The sequence below is a fragment of the Natator depressus genome, chromosome 6 (genome assembly GCF_965152275.1).
Source record: "Natator depressus isolate rNatDep1 chromosome 6, rNatDep2.hap1, whole genome shotgun sequence".
Lineage (NCBI taxonomy): Eukaryota > Metazoa > Chordata > Testudines > Cheloniidae > Natator > Natator depressus.
In genome coordinates, this window is record NC_134239.1 from 50,421,676 (window position 1) to 50,445,061 (window position 23,386).

Below are 23,386 nucleotides of genomic sequence, written 5' to 3' on the forward strand. Positions count from 1 at the left end.
TATCTTTGCATCACTTTCAGTCACAAGTGAATAGCAGTTTTTTAGAGAATATTGTTCACTAAATCAGAAGTGCCTAACTTGCTGAACAGGAGTCACTATAACAAGTTCAAAGGACAAGAATGCCCAAACAACAACATGTGTGTGTGTCTGTGTGTGGCGGGGGGGGGGGGGGGGGGGTCTTTAAAAAAAACAAAAAAAAACCCCGAATTATTGCTACAAATCATTTCTAAATACAAAAAAAACCAAAACACTTAAGTCTTCTGACATGCACTTATGCTGTTAACCCTAATACATAGATAAAAACAGATGGCATTAGAGACTTCAGGATTATTAATATTTATTTGTATTATCAAAGTACTTAGGAGCCCCACTCATGGACCAGGACCCCAATGTGCTAGGTGCTGTACAAAAAGACAATTCCAGTCCCAAAGAGCTTACAATCTAAGTAATTAAAAAATCTTCAAATGGTTTGACTACTTATACTAATATTAACTACTGTATATTAATATACAAATTTGCCCAACTATTTAAAATAGTTAACCAAAAATTATATTCCTTAAGATCCTTTAAAATTGAAGTGAATGTTTAACTTTCACTTACACACAATGCAATATGAGACAGTGGAACAGAATGCATGTTTGCTAAAAGAAGAGAATAGCCACCATCTTGCATCATTACTACGAATGGCTCCGCCAGAAGTTACAGAATTTTCACATTAATCACTGGAATGCTCTGAATGCAAAAATGAAACTCAAACTCTCAGTTTACATACCAACAACTCCAGGACCCTGAACTTCTTCTACATCACCTTTGGCATTGGTTATTCTCCAGTACCGACTGTCCAACTGACAAGCCTTTTCAGGGAGAGCATCTTTGGACATCTCAATTCTATGAGCCAAATCAAATATATTTTTTGCATAGAAATGAATTACTTGTCTAAAAACCACTATAAAATATTTAAAATACTATTTCTATACTCCCTACTGCTTAGAGAAAGTGGTATGTTCTAATGACCTGTATACAGATACAAGAAGGAACACCAGAGTACTAATCCCAGCTTTATTATTCCTCTTAATTACCTACCTCTCCTTAACTCATGACAAATATTGTGACAAATGTTTCACGTTTGCAAAGTGATATGTGCTATATATGGTTAGTGAAAAGAAACTCCTCAATGAAGTACAAGATGACCCATTCCAAGTTTTAAAACAGTCAAATAGTCGTTTTATTTAAAATGATATTAAAATAATTATATTGCATGCTGTACACCAAGCTCCATATGTATACGATACCTAAATTTCACCATACTTCTGAGTACTGTGCATACACATGCAACAGTCATGAGGCTTGAACTCCAGAAAGAAGACTCTCCTGTTATCAGGAAAGACAGCCCATTTGCTATTCTCACCTGATTCTGTAAGTGAAGAAGTAATGAGGTGGATGTACAGAACTGAGTTCAGGTAGAAAAGACGTGGAGACTGAAACAGTAATATCTCCTGTTGTGGCCACACACTCCTTATCATGAACATACCTGTGCAACAGAAACATACAAAAGAAATTTCCAACTCTTTATTATGATGTAACCCAATTCCATGGGTTCAATACAGATGCTAAAAGGATATTTTTGAAGAATAAGTTTCCACATGCTATACTAATAGTATTTGGATAATTAAACCCAAAATGAAAAAAAAATAGTTATTGTGTGTGACTATTAGCCCTAAATGAAACTAGACATTCTTTAGTCTTTGTGAATGCACTAGTACAACAGTGCAATGCTTGCCTTAAACTATGAAGGCAGACTTTAGAAATGTCTTCATGCAATGCTTCATATTCGGTTGTGTACAAATCTATTTTGGAGATACAAAATTTAGTTCTTACAGCATCCCATTAATCTTAAAAGGAGCTATTATACACCAGTGGCTTTCAACCTTTCGAGACTACAGTACCCCTTTCAAGAGTCTGATTTGTCTTACATACCCCCAAGTTTCACCTCACTTAGAAATACAAAAAAGCGTCACAGCGCACTATTACTGAAAACAAAAAATTATTACTTTTTCATTTTTACCATATAATTATAAAATAAATCAATTAGAATATAAATATTGTACTTACATTTCAGTGTATAGTACATAATATACACACCCCCTTTTACCCCCAACCATGTGCACGCCCGCCCTCTGCCCCGCTCCAGGAGCCAGACTGTGACTCCGTGGAGGGCGGGGGGCCACCGACAGAGGTAAGGGGGCCAAGGCTGGGGACACAGCTGGGGGTGGGGCCGTGGCCAGGAGTGGGGCTGTGGTCAGGGGCCAAAGTGTGTGTGTGGTGGGGGGGGGGGGGGCAGGAGCGGAACCGTGCCAAGGATGGGGCCATCGCCAGGAGTCGGAGACACTGGTGGGGGCATGACTGGAACACAGTGGGGGGCAGGGAGGGACTAAGTGGCGCTCCCTCCCCACCCCTGTGGAGGCTGGCCCAGGTCCCATCATGCACCCTCCACCCCCAGACCTTTCTCCACAGCCCCCTGGGGGGGGTGTGCCCCACACTTCCGGAACCTCTGATATAGAGCACTATAAACAAGTCATTATCCATATGAAATTTAGTCTGTACTGACTGCTAGTGTTTTTTATGTAGCCTGTGGTAAAACTAGGCAAATATCTAGATGAGTTGACGTACCCCCTTATGCATACCCCTGGTTGAGAACTACTGTTATACACAACCAGGATAAAAACAAAAACATCTAGAGAAGTGCACTTGGAGCTTCAAGGTAAATCCATCTCCAAATCTTGTTTGTTTAGAGTATCATAATACATATATTCAATACAATATTTAAATGAATGGTAGATAGACCATATCAATGAAAGAATCCCTTATTTAAAATAGCAAATGTCATTTGTTTACCAGTTTTGTTGTAGCTGTTTTGGCCTCAGGATATTAGAGACAAGGTGAGTGAGGTAATATCTTATGGGACCAACTTCTGTTGGTGGGAGACAAGCTTTTGAGCTATGCAGAACTGCTCTTCAATAAACTCCTATACGATCTGCAGCTGCATCTTTCTCACTAGCCCTCTCATTTTGCACCTCAAGTTCTAGGCAGGCGGATGGGTTAGAGCTGGTATTAATTACAGTCCCTTCAGTGTGATGCTACTAGTTCTAATATTCCTGGTAACAAAACAGGATTAGTTTAAGCCTTTTGATTCTGCAGCTCTCTCTCTCTTTCTCCATCCCCACCCATTAACCCTCACGCCACACATCCACACCCAGCTGTCTGGAAAAAAAATAATCAGCATTTAAAGAAAAGATTGATTTTCTCTGCCTTGTAATTATGCTGCACTACAGATCAAAGTCACGATACCTGAAAATCTGGTCCCTGATGATGGGATAGCCACCTGTTACGACATTGTTTACATAAGATGTGAACCATTCCAAATAAGAAGTACCTAGATGCCAAAGAGGGAAAGTTTTACAAGAGCTGGTACTCTTATAATTAAGCCAGTTAAAATATTAACTTTCTTTTTAACATAGGCAATATAAAAGCTAGTAGGCCTTAATATAAACAAATTCCCAGACCTCTGTAGCTGAGTAACTCATTCCTCATCCTGCTCTATTCAAAACACTGAACTCTGCTTTTGCTGGGAACCTAATTGTGGCTTAAATGGTTTGCTTGTCATCCTCCACTCACTGTGTCACAGCTAAAATGAGACTGTATACTCTTCAGGCCAGGAACCATGGCTTTCTATTTACATTGTGAAGTACCTCGCCCAATTCTGGATGCTTTTATACTTCAACTGCCTTTTAGACCTTTACTAGTACTGCTATGATTTAAGGAGGTGATGTTGGCTTTACAAGTAATGTAATTACTATACCTATTTCGTAGGCACTATACTCCACACTTAATCCAATATACTATTAGCTAAAGCTGGTAGGTCTATTACTGGACCTACAAGCTTGGTTTTGTTTTGTAGGTATCTGCACATATATATAGGTAAGGTATTAAAATTTCTAAGAAATCTAGAAAATTTTGTGAGTTTCTGTACTCCCAAGAACAAAGCTGGAAAGTAGGGTGGAAGCATGTGCAACATGCACAACTGTTACCAGCACAAGCTCAGAGCTCTGGATTTATAGGTCACCCAATATAGAAACTGAGATTTTCAAAAACCTGCAGTCATCACTTTGAGAGCAGCTGGATTTATCAGGATCAGTAGAAAATACATTATTGGCCAGACTCAACCTTGACAAAGTCCCTTTAATGAACAAAGTCCTCAAAGACAAGACATTATCCTCTATAAGTGAAATAAGCTATAGGTAATTCAATTAATTCAAGGAACATATTATGGGTTTTAGTAATGGAAGATCAATAGTTCTTTAAATTTTGGTTTATATTATTGATGTGAAATGTTTATTTTTAAGTTAATGATTTAATAATATTCTATTTCTCCAAAGCTACACAGGGTTGCTATGGCACAAAGCAATAATTAACATAATTTACTCATCTCTTGTTCCTAATTTTGCCCTAAAAAGCCATTTAATTATTTGTACTGTCCTGCCATCTTTGGGGCTCCTCTGTTGCTTAGTAGTCTCCAATAATTTCTCTTCTCCATTTTCCTTCTTCTATCACCCACCCAATCATCTTCAACATTTTGTCTTGGCCTTGAAATGCTAGAGTTTGGGGTGCACACTGACTATACTGATTCACTCTGCAGTTTGAACACTTGGTTTTTAGATTAAAGTAGGAAATACTTAGATTAATCTTCTCATCTACATGGAATGTGTTGTGCCAGCATACTCGTCCACACAACTGGAAGTCATTGTTTCCATAAGGACAAGGCCAACCCAAAGTAATAATTAACACTAGATCACCGCAGTCACTATCTAAAACAAATCTCCCTCACAAATTGCAAATAATTAGAATAGTACTTTGAACTTCTACAACACCTTTCATCTGAAGATTTCAAAGCACGAGACAGTAAACCTCAACACTCTTGTGAGGAAGAAGACAGTGATTTCATCACCCAGCACTGCAATACAGCTACCTCTGGGATGGAATAAGCGACGGATTTTCCAATACACAGCCACTGCAAGTCCAAAATTGCAGGACTAGAAAGTCTTAGTAAGTGTTTCTCTCTCCTACTTTTACCCACAAGTGAAAGCATTATAGCATGGCCCAGTGGGGCTGTTACTCATCATTGGTGTTGCAATAGAAACAACCTGTGATGCAGGTTAGCACAGATTATGCATATTAATGGAAGTCTAAATTAAGGCACTGTTTTCACTAAACAGGAAAGCAGTTCAGTTAGTTGAAGGCTTCCATAGCCAATATCTAGCCCTATCAAATTCACGGTCCATTTTGGTCAATTTCATGATCATAGGGTTTTTTTTAAATTGTAAATTTCATGATTCATGGGGGCCCAGCTGTGAAGGCAGAACTGCTGCCAGCAGCAGTGCAGAAGTAAGGATGGCATGGTATAGTATTGCCACCCTTACTTCTGTGCTGCTGCTGCTGGGGCACTGTCTTCAGAGCTGGACGCCTGACCAGCAGCTTCTGCTCTCCGGCCATCCAACTCTGAAGGCAGTGCAGAAGTAAGGGTGGCAATACCACAATCCCCCTATAATAACCTTGTGACATCCCCCCAACTCCCTTTTGGGTCAGGACCTGTAGTTTGAGAAACGCTGGTCTCCCCTGTGAAATCTGTATAGGAGGATAAAAGTACACAAAAGAGCAGATTTCACAGGGGAGACCAGATTTCACAGTCCGTGACGCATTTTTCATGGCCACGAATTTGGTAAGGCCCTACCAACAGCCTTCAGTAGAAAAGGGAGGTGTGGGGGGGAAGATGAGAGAAACTTCCTACGACAGTCCCAGCCCATGTCAACGTAACATCACAAGGATTCTATAGTCATCAAGTAATGACTCTGAAATCTTCCTCTCTCCTCCTTTATGCTTTGAACAATGCAGTTAGAGAGAGAACCTGAAAAATCCAGGAACATTTTCCTTTTCAGGTATGGTTACATTTAGAAGAATGTTTCACTGGGAGGCACAATATATCCTGCAACCTGCGATATGGTTGCAAAGGCTACTAAAAAATCCTTCTCCCAGGCTACAGTTCATGGAGTTTTTGAACCACCTGTCTCCAACAGCTCCTCTGATGGTTACCCTAAAGGTGACCATATATTTTGTCAGACTGACCAGTGTGTTGAATAACTCAAAAACAGAGGAGTAACAAGCATTAATAGAGAAATAAAACTGTTTTAGAACTTATTTCAGTTAATTGTTCAAGTTTCAATACTGGTTATAGGTTTCTTAGGCGTAAGAATACATGTACAAGTTTAGTGCTTACTCTGTGAAGGTCAAAATGTTCTGCACACGTACTAACCAGCTCACAGCATATGTATATTATTTATTAATATATGCAACTTAAGACAGAATGAAATGGTTAGATATACTGGCATCTATAAACGAGGTTTTTTTGCACGAATCCCCCCACCACCACACACACACACACCCCTCAACATGCTCTTACCTGTAATGAACATATCAATAGCAGATGGATTACGGGCCATCTGATCCTAGAAAAGGAACAAATATTAAATGTGTATACTGAAAAGCAGACTGATGTTTTTTCTTGACATCCTAAATACCTGGATATTTTTCTAGTATTATCTAGGCCCAAATCTAGCTTCTTCAACAGAGCATCCAAATCCCGCAATCAGATGTTCAAATCACTATTTAAGACACAAATGTCTGTCCCATGTGTCTATGTGCCAAGTTGAGCATTCAAACACACAATGGGGACATTCCACTAAGGTGATCACATTGGAAAATTAGACTTCATGCATCATTTAAAAAAAAAAAAAGAAAGAAAAAGAAACAGCCTTAGAATAATCTGAAAACTAACTCCACCTCATTTTTAGAACTCCTATCTTTACATTCCTTCCTACCAAAGGGTCTGTATTGTCTCCAGAGGAACAAAATATTAACATTTAAATGCCTTCAATTTCTCATAATATAGTCCAGGCAAAATAGACATTTAGCATAACAAAGGTGTACAAGATTTTTCTCCAATCCCCCCCATCAATGTCAGGTGACTAGAGCTCCCATTGCTACACATGAGGAAAATAACTAGGAATCCAGCAGGGTAAGGTTCTATAATAAAGTCCGTTACTTGAGAGTTCCAAGCTCCCAGCATCTTTCTTTAGGAATCTGTGCTGAATGCCCTAGACAGCTAGAATTAGGTCAGTAGTTTCAACAACTGCTTTTCAAGGGGTTTTAGCTTAATTCCAATTCAAAATTAAGACTCAGACTGTAGCCAAGGTATCTGTTGTTGTTGCTTGTCATTACAGTTTTACTGTGATGCCAAGTAATATGTACTGCAATAATTTTAGTAGTGAGAATAATGAAGAATAGTTTAATCTTGCTTTAGAGCGTTTCAGACTTAACCTTGGTGTATGTTTTTAAAATGCACAGTTTAGAAAATAATGCACAACCTGACCAGGTAGGAAGTTGTAACAGAAATATACTAAAAGTTAACTTATAATTGCTACTGCTGTAAACTCAACCTGGAATAGGGAAGTCAAGCTGAGTTCACTCTGTGCATTTTCCACAGATAGTACTAAACTCCAGTTGTAGATTTTGTAAATAATTTTATTGGTGACAGTGGACAAGCTGCACTGGCTCAGCAATGCTAACTAGAGTAGAAAAAAAAATATTTTTATCAATAAAATAGAACACAGATAGCAGATCCACTTATTAAAGAGAGAACTTAATCCCTTTTCTGACTATACTTGCACTTTAATCCACGAAAGAGACAAAGCTGTTCAGGAATCGAGGGCTTGATTCCCCCCACACACTAATGAGACTGAGGGCTTGTCTACGCTACAGCGCAGGGTCGATCTAAGATATACAACTTCAGCTACGTGAATAGCGTAGCTAAAGTCAGCGTACCCAGATCTACTTATCGTGGTGTCTTCACTGCGATAAATCGACAGCTGATGCTCTCCCGTAGACTCCGCTTGCGCTTCTAGTTCTGGTGGAGTACCGGAATCGATGGGAGAGCACGCAGTGGTTGATTTATCGCATGATAAATCGACCCCATTGGATCGATCGCTGGCCACCGATCTGGCGGGTAGTGTAGACAAGCCCTGAGGAGTAAACTCCACTGAAAATCAATGAAATTATACCAGTGCAAGTGAGAGCAACCAGACTCTGATATTAGGGTGTTGCTATCACTGTAGTATCTGAAACAATTTTATAAAGCTTTAATAAGATTTAAATCGTTTTTCTGTTCTTTCACTGTAGAGTAAGCATTATATATTTCCCAAAAAGATCATACCCCATTTTTTCTTTGTTTTGCTCTTTCTAAAAAAGAAACCTAAGTCCCCCACCATGCAAAACAAAGCTTAACAATGAAAAAGTGTGACTTGCTGAAACAGACTGGGACAAATTCATGGCTGCCATAATTCTACCAAATTAAATAGATTAGAGCAGGAATAAATTTGACCCATTATGTCTTAAAATCTGCATAGAAGTTGGCTACAATCATTTCTACTGGGGGAATTCTGCACCAAAAAATTAAAAATTCTGTGCACATTTTAAAATTCTGCAAAATTCTACAAATTTTGTTGGTCAAAATAACACTACATAAATCACAAGTTTCAATTATTTTGGTAATTTATTTCAAATACCTGTCAGCAAGTATGTCTAACAATACAGACATACAAAAATTCGCCCGGGAGTAGAGAGTTAAAGAAACCCCTATGACAACCCAGTTCCTGTTCTCTGCCTCTTCCCCTCCCCAGAGCCCAGTCAAGGGGGCGGACACCCGAAACCTCTCCCCCACAAAGCCCACCTGTGGGGCCCCCCAAACCGCAGCCAATACACCCAAACCACCTCCTCCTCAGAGCCCAACCACGCCCTCCCCATCAGCCCAGATACCGCTCCTCACCCCCAGCTGCAGGGTCCCCCCCAGAGCCCAGGGATCCAGAGGGAGAAACAGCCTGATGCTCCATTCCACATTTGCACACAGTTTCCTGCACTCTGCCCTCTCCTTCCCTCAGGGCATGCTAGGAACTCTTTAGCTCTCTCCCCCGAGCATTGTCTTCTATGTGCAAGCTGGGCTCTGCCAAGTCCACTGACCCCTAGCAGAGGCTAGCAGCACTGCAGCCCACTTCTTGTGTGTGGTGGGGGAGGGGGGATTCTGCATGCACAATGTTAATTTCTGCAAAATTCCGCACTGCGCAGTGTCACAGAATTCCCCCAGGAGTAACTGCATTACACACTAAGGTCACTGTTGTGTTAAATATTCTGCTTGGGTAATTTTGGTGTACACCTGAGGGCGACTCAAAGACAGCATCATTTTTATTTACTAGTTAAAAAGCTCTCAGTCATAGTATAAAGAGCATACACTCATTAAACTGTGCACACTATATATTTCACTTCTAATAAACGTGCAAAGGACAAATGCCAGTTTTTTCAAAAAGATACATTTATAAACAAACATTTCTTCCTTACTGGACATTGGTAGAAGATCTCATATTTATTACGACCCTCCACACACTCCAGTGCCATGTATTGACTCAGGCCAGTGTGAATACAAAAGGTGAGAGGAAGACATTGTTTCAAACCAAGACGCTGTTGAAATCCTCCAGCTGCTGTGTCAATATCCAATAAATCCTCAGAACGATAGTGATTGGATAGTGCCATACTTCCCATCAACCTTAGAAGGACCAACAAGAACAAAAATAGAAACAATGAACACTTGATTAACAATGCAAAGATAGCTTTTACCTTTTACTCAATGAATAACTCCTCCTTCTAAGGTCTAATTCTGCCATCACTACTAGGCATAAAACTTATACCCAGAGAAGCCTGAATTGTAATATTTTCAACAGAATCAGGTCCTCAATTCATAACACCAGCCTTACTGATTTTTTTTTTTTGGGGTGGGTTTAACAAATATTGTCTTGCTCATTTTCCACACTTAGCACAGGAAGAAAGGGGATTCTTGGCCATTCTGGTGACTGCCAATTGCCTCACAAGTTAAAGCAGCCTCAGGCCATCTGTTCACCATTGAAATAGCATAATAGAGCAGCTTCACAAGGCAGAAACTGGGACTATATTTTGCACTTCAAGTTTTGCATCAACTCCTTTCAGTACTAAAACGAATATTCATGAATACTTGGTTTCTATAGGCCAAGAAATTGTCAACTTTAGTAACAAATATTTGACAAGACACATTCTGTTACCTAGATTAATTCACAAAATGAGTTTAGACTGAAGCCAGATATAAGAAGTTAATAAAATTAAACAACTCTGCTCATCCCTTAAGAATAGTTACAGAAACAAGTCAGCAATTATTAACAGATACATATTTATGGATCTTCACTTAGGGTTTACATAGCCTTGAAAATTATTCAGTTACATTTGGAAGGAAAAGAAAACCCCCATGAAGCATGCTTCTCTTTTTCATCAGTAGAACCTGTGAAAAATATTTCACATTGAGCTGGCCAATCTGCCATAGGTTATAAACGCACACTAAATCCAAAAAAGCACACACCTGAAACAACCATGAAAACTGACATGTAGGTGTTAAACACCACAAAAGTTTGCAGATTGCAGCATTCTGATTATTGTTTTCTGGCACAATTTGACTGACATCCTGCAGTAGCTCTATACGTACAAATATTTCCAATACAGTTGGGCTGGTGAGAGATGAGTTTGTTGGAAGACATTGGAAAGAGTTTTAATTCTAATGCAATGTAACTGGTGGGCAGAAAGGAGGGAGAATCACACAGTACCTAGTTCAAGTTATATGTTTTAGAGCTAAGAACAAAATAAAACAAAGAAGTCAAGAGAGCTTTCAGACTTTTAGCTTGCTTTAAAAAAAAAAACAGGGAAAGGGTTAGTAGGATAAAAAAGTAAACTGTCTCAGCATGAAGCCCTAGTTACTCCAAAGCATTGCAAGAGCAGGACACTATGTGGCAGGTAAACAGCTTTGGAAATTCCTGAAGTGTAAAAAACAACACTGATCAGATCCTTCAAGAAATGTTTTTATGTCTTTCACTATTTTCTCTCAAAATGTGCAGTTTGGATACATTAGTAATATTAAGCCAGGATTTAATAGGCCTTGAGGGTCATACTAGGATAGCATTTCCAGAAGTTTTTACCATTTCCTGACCAATTCCATTACATCAGTGCTTGGCACTTGGCTTTTTTGTTAAATCACTTACTTGCCCACAGAGGGGAGATTTTCAAAGGGGAACAAGGCATGTCACTCCCATTGCCTAATTCCCTTTTGAAAATCTCTTCTAGAATACCTACTTGTAAAAGGTTCAAGTCATCCTCAGGAATATGCAGAATTGACTGGTTACTTCTTACACACCTGGAGCTAGGGTTGGGGGTAAAAGATACCAAAAAAGGCTCCGGCTGCCACCCAGTGAGAAGTTAGAGGTGCCACAAACATGCAAATGCCAGCTCAAAAACACACACATACACCTCAAATCCCCATCATTTTCTATCAACATACCATTCTTGGCAGTATTTCTACCACTCATGTCACTTTCCCTCAAATACAGCCCAGTGTGCTAAACATGAGAGGCTTGAAGGTGCACTGTTTCTGTGTCTGGACAATATGCAATAATGTTTAATCACTTGCTTAGGACATCAAGAACTGTCAGTTTTACATTTCAGGGAAACATCATCTTTTCAATAATAAGGAAAATTTAAAAAATATTTCTCTTTTGTAGGGTGCAAAATTTCTATTCTATCCTTTTGCTTTTCCAGTGGTTCCACCTCTCCCACTTAAGACTATTCTTGGATTGCCAGGTCTGGAAATTAGTTCCCTAACCATTTTATCACATTTTGCAAATTCTGGTTACAAAATAGGTTAATTCTGCCCTCGATTACAACACAGAACATACAGAGTAACTCTGTAAATATTGGTGTAATTGAGGGCCGTAAATATCCAGGGCTAAAATTTTGCTGATTATCAAAGGTAAAACTTTCAAAAAGCATTAAAGTCCCATTTTCGAAAGTGACTTGGGCATTTAGGATCCTAGCTCCATTGGCAAGGCATTTAGATGCCTAGGTCCCAATGCTAAGGCACTGCTAACAATGGGACATAGGTTCTTGTGAAGATTTTACCCAAAGAACAGAATAGCTAACTTCTATACTGTATATAATATTTTGGATAGCCTGCTTAGCAGGCATTCCAATCCTCACTCCATGTCTCAGTTTAACTGAACTGGCCACCATGAAGAAATAGAAATAATTAAATAATGGAATCGATAGTAGGTTTAACTCCTTACCCAGGAACAACTAGTTTCTGTCCATTATGAATACGAAATGAACATCGATAATCATCAGGGAGTTTGCAGCCTATTTGTGCTTCCACAGCATCTAGGTCTTCCTCCTGCACACTATCTGCAAACACATTAAAAACAATTTTTGTTTAGGTGGTAGCTTCAGACAACAGAAACAAGAACTGTCACTTCAGAAATCATCTCAATAAATTGCTTAAAGTACTTGCCTTTGTGTAAACCCCTCTTAAAATTCAATTGGACTATGCTTGACAAAAGTTGGTGGATCTCTTAAGACAACTAGAGACAAATGATGCTTTCATTTACACAGTTGCAACCCTTTTGGCTTCAACGCAACCTAAATCATGTCACTGGAGCTGCACTGCTGTATGTCAGAGCAGAATTTGGCCTGACTGTTTAAGTTTTTCAGTGTATATAAATCTCTCCACTGTATTTTCCACTGAATGCATCCGATGAAGTGAGCTATAGTTCATGAAAGCTTATGCTCAAATAAAGTTGTTTGTCTATGCTATAATGGCAACAGCAAATGTACAATGAATTGGGGGAAAAAAAAATCGGTTCATTTTAAAGCCCCTCTAGTCACCACCAGAACCCAAGTTTCAACTGCATTTGATATTACAAAAATGCAGTGAATTAAAAAAAACAAAAACACAAAACAAAACAAAAAAACAACACTTTTGTTTTAGATGCAGTATTATTTGACATTTAGTGCAAAAGGAAAACAAAAATACAAATAATGATCTGGCTCAATCATCCAAGAGTCCAGAAATTCAGAATTTAGGTTATTACTTTCCTTATGCATCCCATTGTGACTCTCTCAATTCAAAAGTAGGATTTTTGATCACTGACTGTTAGGCACAAAAGAGAAAATAAGGACAGCATTATCTTAACTAGTACATCTTAGAACATTCAAAATTCAGATTATTATTTGTACTACCAACTCCTCCTTCAAGCAAACAGCAAGTTTATTACTTGGTACTAACCCCAATAGTATGCTAGTGTGTGTTAGGTAACAGAGAATACCAGTATATCACAAATTTCAGAACAAGAGTTACTCATATAGCAGTAGTCTGTTTTTGCCTTCTAAGAGATCTCAACAATACAAGTTTATCAGAAGTAGGTGTTTCTTCAAGAGACTCACGTCAGGGTGAGTTTCAATAGCACTGGTTGGAGAAACAAAGTGATGCACCCTGAGACCTTCCCTAAAAGAAAAGAAACATCGCCCCCCATCACTAGAAGTTAGTTGATGGAGTCCTGACTCAGCCACTCTCAGCCAACCAAGTTGTAGCTCTACTTGCTACCATAAAAGAAGGTTCTGTGCAGATTTTCTTTTTTGATCATTACCATAGAATTTAGAATTTTTCACTAAAGGAGGAGATGGCCACATTAAATTTCCAGCAAAAAAAAAAAAAAACAATACAAAGCCAATCTTGGAGACGCTTCCATTACTTTAAATTTCTGATATGGTGTCTCTTTTGGGATCTCAAAAGAAATCTGCTCTTCCCATTATATAAAACTGTGATAACGTTGCACATAGTGAACGTTTCTCATGATTTCCTAGGGCTAGCCAACTACTCTCTCAATAGAGATATTCCATTTAATTTCAGTAGAGTTGCTCCTGAATTTGGCCGTATGTTTATATAAGTAACTTTAAAGTTATTGGGCTCAATCCAGGGACAACAGGATGAAATTCTATAGCCACTGTTATACAAGAGGTCAGACTATGATCTAATTGTCCTTTCTGGCTTTAAAAATCTATTACTGAATTAAAGCATATTTAGAAAATTAAGGTACCCAAAACGCAACATTTAATAGTCATCGTAAGTAGTTACGAACCTGTTTTCCAAATATTTCTAATAAAAAAATCACGACCTAGTAATCACCAAGAGTAACCCCCCCCCGAGGGGAAATCTCTCTCTGTAGGAGCAGGAATTTCTTCTCTGCTTCTGAGCTTTGCTATTCCACACCCCATCTTGAGCCAACAGCTCAGCACAGCTTCTGGTCAGTTTCACACAGAAGACTGAAACAAGCTTGAGGTGGTCTGAGTTCTTTTGGATTTATATGGAATAGGACCAAATAGATTCCTACAAACCTGCTTGGGTCGTTTTATGTTACAAAATAATTAGAAGCCCTTAAAAATATTTAAAATCAATTCAATTTGGCTTATAGATTCTGATGTTACAAGCAAACTTTCATAATAAGACAAAGTTAATATGAGGCTACAGACTGATTTTTTTTTTAAAAGAGATTTTAGCTCAAAGACACTTGATTAAGTATTTGTTATGCAGAGATGTTTTCAATTAGGTCTTCAAAACAAACTTATGTATATAAGAGAAATATAGGACACAAAGGAACACTGAGAAGTCATGAAGTCCAGCCCCCAACACTGAGACAGGACCAAGTATACCTAGACCATCCCTGACAGGTGTTCGTCCACCTGTTCTTCAAAATCTCTGATGATGGGGATTCCACAGCCTCCCATGGAAGCCTATTCCAGAGCTTAACTAGCCTTACAGTTAGAACGTTTTTCCTAATATTTAACCTAAATTTCTCACCGCAGATTAAGCCCATTACTACTTCTCCTGCCTTCAGTGGACAAGGAGAACAATTGATCATGATCATCTTGATAACAGCCCTTAATATATTTGAAGACTTATCAGGTCCTCCCCCAGTCTTCTTTTCTTAGACTAACCATGCCCAGTTTTTAACCTTTCCTCAAAGGTCACGTTTCCTAAACCTTTTATCAGTTTTATTGCTCTCCTCTGGATTCTAATATGTCCACATGTTTCCTAAAGTGTGGCACCCAGAAGTGGACACAGTACTCTAGCTGGGGACTCACCAGTGCTGAGTAGAACAAGACAATCACCTCCTGGGCCTTACATACAACACCTCACACCACAGAAGATTTGCCTTTTTTACAACTGCACCGCATTGTTGACTCATTCAGTTTGTGATCCATTAGAACCCCCAGATCCTTTTCAGCAGTACTACCACCCAACCATTAACTTCCCATTTTGTAATTGTGCATTTGAATTTTCCTCTTTAAGTGTAATTCTGTAAAGACAAGTGAAAAGTATTTCATCTTGTTGATTTCAGACCAATTCTTTAATTTGTCAAGGTTGTTTTGAATTCTAATCCTGCTCTCCAAAGCGCTTGCAACCCCACACAACTTGGTGTCATGCGTAAGTTTTATAAGCGGACTCTCTACTCTATTATCCAAGTCTTGAAATGAAAATATTAAATACAGTCACACTATTATGACATCCGGACAGGCATTAAAACAATACCCCTATTTAAACTACAGGATAGGTGCAGTATAGGCAAAAGCAATGTAAGGTTTCCACACTGTATGGCATCTTTTATTCAATAAGAAGGCAGTTACATTTTCACAATAATTTAATCTTTGGCCCCTTTGCTGAGGCTGCCAACAAATATAGCGCTTTGTGCAACCTGGACATTCATCCTATGGAAATAAGGCTGGGACAAACACACACCATGTTTAACGTAGGCCAACAGCCACAAGGTAGTATTTACTATTGGTGAATGTAGTGACCAGGGAGGGATTTGAACCAGACACCCAGCTGTGAAAAACTAGCCAGATACAAGAAAACCCACACACCACAAAAAGTAGTTAACATGGAGTTAAGATTGCAGGACCTCAACCCTATGTTAGGTGCTAACGTGGCCCCATTACTGCAGTATGCAAGTTTCTTGATCTTCAATGTACTCATACTCAACACCTCTGAGGTAGGAAGTGCTATTATCCCCATTTTACAGATTAGGAAATGTCACAGAGAAACATTAAGTGACTTGTCCAATGTCACACAGGGAGCATGTGGCATAGTAGGGAATTGAGCCCAGGTTGTCTCCTGAGTCTCAGACTAGCAGCCTAGCCATCTAGCCATCCCTTCCTCTACACTACCCTGAGCTCTTGTTCTTCTAGAAGATGAGAGTTTGGCTGTGATTTTCAAAGGAGCCTAAGAGAATTAGGCAGCCAAGTTCCCTTAGGCTCCTTTGAGCATCCCAGCCTAGATTCCTAAAATTCAAACATTCCAAAACAAAGACATGTAGAGTTAAGAATATTAACATAGAAAAAACATGATACAAATATTAGAAAACCAGGAAATACAGAGTGACACTTCCCACACAATAGCCATGCAACCTTAACTTAGGCCTTTCGATCCCTGCCCCAAGGATTCACTGAGGGAAATTATAATACCTCACCCCTATCTCAGCCTTTTTGAAACCTGAGCTCGGCTACCAGGCTACAAGTGCTCCCCAAGTTAACAGTGCTGCAGAGAGCACAGTGAGGGGTCTGCAGGAGTGTATGAACAGCAGTGCCAATTGGGTGTTGAGGAAGGCACAGAGGAAGTAGCCAGGTTTTGTCACTGCTCTGGAATCTGTGCTGCCTATCAACAGTTTCCTAGCTGAATTTACGACGTTTGTTTTACCAATGACACTTAGTGGGCCTGACTACTTGAAAAATGACCCCCCTTGCTCTCCACCTCCCCGTGATAACTCTTAAAAACACTTATGCCAATTTAATAGGGAGGGGGCTACTAGCATCAGGTCACTCTTGTGGAGGCGCTCAACTTTGAACCTTGCTTCATGTCTTGGTTCACTTGACCTTGGATTGAAGGCCTTCAGGACAGGAAATGGGCCCACATGTTATCTCAGACTTGTCCAAGAAGTTTGGGAATTCAGTGAGGAACAGAGGGAATAACGAGACCACGTCTAAGATTGGGGATAATCTTTTTTGGAGTTCAGTTTGATAGAAGTTGGTACTTTGGCTTATATAGTGCACCTAGATTATGAAGGTGCCACAAGTACTCCTTTTCTTTTTGCGAATACAGACTAACACGGCTGTTACTCTGAAACCTGTCATTATGCAAGGCACTGCATTTAGCCGTATGGAGTGGAAATCTATCAACTGCATGAAAAAACTTGTACAGATACAGACAGACACCATCTTCCTTTCCAAATGCAAACAGATGGACATCGTACCAAAAGGACTGAAGGTAAAAAATCCATTACAATCTACATACCACACAGACTATGCTCACAGCTTGTGCCACACGCTCTCAAAGAAACTGCAGAATCACCTGATCAACATCCTATACAGCAAACAGGGAAAGATTAAGAATGACCTCTCAAAAATGGATACTCTCATAAAAAACCAACCTTCCGCACAAACTTCCTCGTGGCTGGACTTTACTAAAACTAGACAAGCCATTTACAACACACACTTTGCTTCTCTACAAAAGAAAAAGGACACTAAACTTTCTAAACTACTACATGCCACAAGGGGCCACAGCAATGGTTCCCTCAACCCACCCAGCAATATTGTTAACCCATCCAACTATACTCTCAGCCCAGCAGAAGCAGCTGTCCTATCTCGGGGCCTCTCCTTCTGCCCCTCCACCCCCACGAACATGATACAGTTCTGTGGTGACCTAGAATCCTATTTTCGACATCTCCGACTCAAGGAATATTTCCAACATACCTCTGAACAACATACTAATCCACAGAGACCTCCCTACCAACACTACAAAAAGGATTCTAGGTGGACTCCTCCTGAAGGTCGAAACAGCAGACTGGACTTCTACATAGAGTGCTTCCGCCGACGTGCACGGGCTGAAATTGTGGAAAAGCAGCATCACTTGCCCCATAACCTCAGCCGTGCGGAACACAATGCCATCCACAGCCTCAGAAACAACTCTGACATCATAATCAAAAAGGCTGACAAAGGAGGTGCTGTTGTCATCATGAATAGGTCGGAATATGAACAAGAGGCTGCTCGGCAGCTCTCCAACACCACTTTCTACAAGCCATTACCCTCTGATCCCACTGAGAGTTACCAAAAGAAACTACAGCATTTGCTCAAGAAACTCCCTGAAAAAGCACAAGATCAAATCCGCACAGACACACCCCTGGAACCCCGACCTGGGATATTCTATCTACTACCCAAGATCCATAAACCTGGAAATCCTGGGCACCCCATCATCTCAGGCATTGGCACCCTGACAGCAGGATTGTCTGGCTATGTAGACTCCCTCCTCAGGCCCTACACTACCAGCACTCCCAGCTACCTTTGAGACACCACTGACTTCCTGAGGAAACTACAATCCATCGGTGATCTTCCTGATAACACCATCCTGGCCACAATGGATGTAGAAGCCCTCTACACCAACATTCCACACAAAGATGGACTACAAGCCGTCAAGAACACTATCCCCGATAATGTCACGGCTAACCTGGTGGCTGAACTTTGTCCTTACCCATAACTATTTTACATTTGGGGACAATGCATACCTTCAGATCAGCGGCACTGCTATGGGTACCCGAATGGCCCCACAGTATGCCAACATTTTTATGGCTGACTTAGAACAACGCTTCCTCAGCTCTCGTCCCCTAACGCCCCTACTCTACTTGCGCTATATTGATGACATCTTCATCATCTGGACCCATGGAAAAGAAGCCCTTGAGGAATTCCACCATGATTTCAACAATTTCCATCCCACCATCAACCTCAGCCTGGTCCAGTCCACACAAGAGATCCACTTCCTGGACATTACAGTGCTAACAAACAATGGTCACATAAACACCACCCTATACCGGAAACCTACTGACCGCTATTCCTACCTACATGCCTCCAGCTTTCACCCTGACCACACCACACGATCCATCGTCTACAGCCAAGCTCTAAGATACAACCGCATTTGCTCCAACCCCTCAGACAGAGACAAACACCTACAAGATCTCTATCAAGCATTCTTAAAACTACAATACCCACCTGTGGAAGTGAAGAAACAGATTGACAGAGCCAGAAGAGTTCCCAGAAGTCACCTACTACAGGACAGGCCTAACAAAGAAAATAACAGAACGCCACTAGCCATCACCTTCAGCCCCCAACTAAAACCCCTCCAACGCATTATTAAGGATCTACAACCTATCCTGAAGGATGACCCAACACTCTCACAAATCTTGGGAGACAGGCCAGTCCTTGCCTACAGACAGCCCCCCAACCTGAAGCAATTACTCACCAGCAACCACACACCACACAACAGAACCACTAACCCAGGAACCTATCCTTGCAACAAAGCCCGTTGCCAACTGTGCCCACATATCTATCCAGGGGACACCATCACAGGGCCTAATAACCTCAGCCACACTATCAGAGGCTCGTTCACCTGCACATCCACCAATGTGATATATGCCATCATGTGCCAGCAATGCCCCTCTGCCATGTACCTTGGTCAAACTGGACAGTCTCTACATAAAAGAATAAATGGACACAAATCAGATGTCAAGAATTATAACATTCATAAACCAGTCGGAGAACACTTCAATCTCTCTGGTCACACGATTACAGACATGAAAGTTGCAATTCTTCAACAAAAAAACTTCAAATCCAGACTCCAGAGAGAAACTGTTGAATTGGAATTCATTTGCAAATTGGATACAATTAACTTAGGCTTGAATAGAGACTGGGAGTGGCTAAGTCATTATGCAAGGTAACCTATTTCCCCTTGTTTTTTCCTAACCCCCCCCCCCCCGACATTCTTGTTAAACCCTGGATTTGTGCTGCAAATGGCCCACCTTGATTATCATACACATTGTAAGGAGAGTGATCACTTTAGAGAAGCTATTGCCAGCAGGAGAGTGGGGTGGGGGGGAGGTATTTTTTCATGCTTTGTGTGTATAAAAGATCTTCTACACTTTCCACAGTATGCATCCGATGAAGTGAGCTGTAGCTCACGAAAGCTTATGCTCAAAAAAATTGGTTAGTCTCTAAGGTGCCACAAGTACTCCTTTTCTTTTTGCGAATACAGACTAACACGGCTGTTACTCTGAAACCTAGATTATGCAGTGGTTGTAAAACTTTTAAAAAAACTATACAAATATATCTTGGCTTTAAAAAACAAAAATAATGTTTATACAATACCTTTCAAAGAACCAATCATCCGGGGACACCTCTGTCCCAAGTACCTCTCTAGATCATCCCAGGCTTTTTTAAGTGTAGCATAATATTGAATATACCTTCCTAAATCAGAGTAAATACTTATGAAGATAGCCTTCCAGCTCTGATTTCTCCGAGTCTTCTCTGCGCTGAATAGACAAGAATAAAAATACGATAAGTTTCTAGTCTAGAAAATTCACTTTAAAAACAATATGTTATTGCTTAGGCAGTTATAGGGTTCTCCTAAGTAATATGGTAACATTAGGTTATAACAGTGTACATAGATACACTTCAGTCCTGTGAAGGTACAGATGCTCAACTAATTCATGGAACTATTCAAATTTTTAATTTCCTTTGGAAGTAACTACATTTCAGCCAGTCATCTTTTCCAGGGAAAATTCAGATATGCTATTTCTTTAGAGGACTATATGCCATTATTAAACTCAGGAACTTGCAGAAAACTAAATCAGATCAATTAAATGCCCTCTGCACATGCAAGTTAAAGTTAAAAATAATTCCAACCCTGCAGTCCTCTCTCAATTTTGCCTAAATAAGGACTATGGGACCAGAAACCTGGTCACAAAACAGAGGTGACAATTAAAATAAAGATTTCATGTGTAGATGAGATTTTATTTTCCAAAGAGCACCTCCTGCAATAAAAAAAAACAAACGCTCATTATAAATTGAGACAAATAGCAGGGGATTCAGCTTTTATTCATTTGTAGAACAGCAATGAACATTTTGGCATTTAAGTCACAAATAAACTCAGTCTTCAGAGAGTTTACAATCTAAAAAACAGATAGAGAAGACGGGACATATTAAGACAAACAGAAGGTAATAACTTGGAAGGTTTATTATTTGTTATCAATTCATTCTTGTAAACATCATAAAAGAAAAGTCTTTGAAAGGAGACGAGTGAGGAAAAGGTGGTGGGGAGCATGGTTAGGGAAAGCATGTGGCCTTATTTAAGTTTTCAAAATAGTTCCCATAAAAATCAGACTTAAAGAACGACCGTGAATCAAAGTAAGTAACAGTGAAAATGAACTCTCAAAATAATTATCTCTTTAGACCTTTTTATTCAAGGACAGAAGTTTAAGATCGGACCAGCATGCCAGGCACTGCCATATAGGAGGCTCAGATACAATGATATGTCCCATCCACCAATGCTGACTGTTGAAAGTTCTGCCAGGATTGAATGGTCCTGAGCTGCTAGAGGGCTGGAACCAGTGGCAGATTAACACACAGTCCCATGGGACCCATGTCCAGGGACCCTGGCCAATTTGGGGGCACCTGCAGGAGCACTGGAACCTGTATAGAAGTGTGTGTGTGTGGCGCGAGGGACATGATGACACACAGCTGGAATTGTGACCCTGCCTCCTACTCTTCACCCTGGGGTCCTGTCCCGGCCAGATGCTGGAGCCGGGCTGTGGTAAGAACTGTTCAGGAAACCTGGGCTGCTGTGGGGAGCCTCAGACCCTGCACCTGCCCTGGGTGGAGGGCCGGGATGCCCGAGAGCAGCCCCAGACCCGTGTACCTGAACCCCAAGTGCACCACCCAGGGCAGATGGAGAATCCAGGCTCCCTAGGTGGTTCTTACCACTGCCAGACTCTGGCTTCAGGCCTGGCCAGGGCCTTAGAGAGGGAAGAGCAGCAGGGGGCAGAGCCACAATTCCAGGTGAGTGGGAGCTAAGGCCAATCTCAGCCCTGAACCGGGAAGAGGTTGACACTACTAGCAGGGGCTGTACTTCCCAGCTGGGGAGCTGCTGAACACCTTATCAGCTCCCTTGCTGTGAAGCGCAGCCCCTGCTGCTCTGCACCTGCCCGAGGCTACTACACCCATGTTAAAAAGTGGGCAAGCATGGCTCTCACACTTTTAGAAGGGGAGAGGGCCATGGCCCCGCTGGTCCTCTCTGGTTCCGGCCCTCTTAGCTCTGCCAGGGTGTTGGGGGCTCAAATGTTCTTTGTGCCCAGGGCCACAATAAATCTTAATCCGCCTCTGGCTGGAACTGTTGACTGACCAATTGAGGAGCAAAACTAGTCAGCTCTCTTAAGAGAGTTCTCAGTCAAAAGGATGCTGTGACAGGTTTTCCCCTGGGGTGCCATTTGGAATTGGGGTTCAACTGAGTCCTCCGACCCACCAGCCTGGGCTCCCTCTCAGACTGTCCTGCTGTGACAAGCTGTAGACCACTCCCAGTCCTACACTCCCACCAGCATTCACACAGGCAGGGACACACCCAGCTGCAGTTACATGCAGGCTGAACAGTCACTGCATGAACCAACAATAGAGAGGCTACAGCCAAAATAATCCCAGCTTCCCAGCCTAGGACCCCAGAGCTGTACCGCCCGAACTCTGGCCCATATGAATGCATTACTGGGTTCGCCCTTCCCTCAATGTGGAGGGGAACATGCAACATGCTTGTGTTAACCAAGTTGAGATTTTTCACCAGACACTTCACTTAAAGACACACTGGTTTAGATTAAAACATAAAATAAGTTTATTAACTATAAGATGACATATTTTAAGTGATTATAAGCAATAGCAAACAGATCAAAGTGGATTACCTAACAAAAACAAAATTGCACATTAAGCCTAAGATACTATAAAGACTTGATATGATCAGCAATTTCTCACCCTGATGATATAAGCAGGCTTGCAGATTCTCAAGGCACATGCTGCACTTGTTTTGAACCTTGGGCTCCCCAAGTTGTTTCATATGGTGGGAATCCTTTGTTTCAAAAACAGTTCCCAACCCAGCATGTGGAAAAATACAGGTACCCAAAATGGAGAATAGTGTCATGTGGTCTGGTCACATGCTTTTGCATGCCCTTCTAAGTCATAAAAGCCATTACTCACAGAATGTCTGCAGCATTCTCAGGAAGGCTCACCAGGTGGGGGATAAGCTTCTCTTAAGACGTACTGTTTTTCCTAATGGCCCATTACCCTGAATGGGCCCTTCACAACCAGCTATCTAGACTGGAAGCATCTTGCCTAGTGGGTGTCACCCTAATGTAACTACATTTGAAATACAGATACATAGTAAACAGTCATAACTTTATATACAAAAATGATACATGCATTCAAATAGGATAACTGTATTCAAAAAATCATAACTTTTCCA

At 40.8% G+C, this 23,386-nt stretch overlaps 1 protein-coding gene across 1 annotated transcript in view; it reads right to left on the bottom strand.

The window, feature by feature from the left end:
• The window catches only part of FBXO3 (F-box protein 3), a 38,719-nt gene that overhangs the window by 9,971 nt on the left and 5,362 nt on the right, over window positions 1-23,386 (bottom strand). Inside the window, exons 3-9 of the mRNA XM_074955250.1 lie at window positions 20,254-20,417; window positions 12,297-12,411; window positions 9,502-9,706; window positions 6,515-6,560; window positions 3,349-3,433; window positions 1,409-1,531; window positions 773-888 (exon numbers count right to left, since the gene is read on the bottom strand). Coding sequence (XP_074811351.1) covers window positions 773-888; window positions 1,409-1,531; window positions 3,349-3,433; window positions 6,515-6,560; window positions 9,502-9,706; window positions 12,297-12,411; window positions 20,254-20,417 — 854 coding nt within the window. The remainder of the gene's footprint in view (window positions 1-772; window positions 889-1,408; window positions 1,532-3,348; window positions 3,434-6,514; window positions 6,561-9,501; window positions 9,707-12,296; window positions 12,412-20,253; window positions 20,418-23,386) is intronic.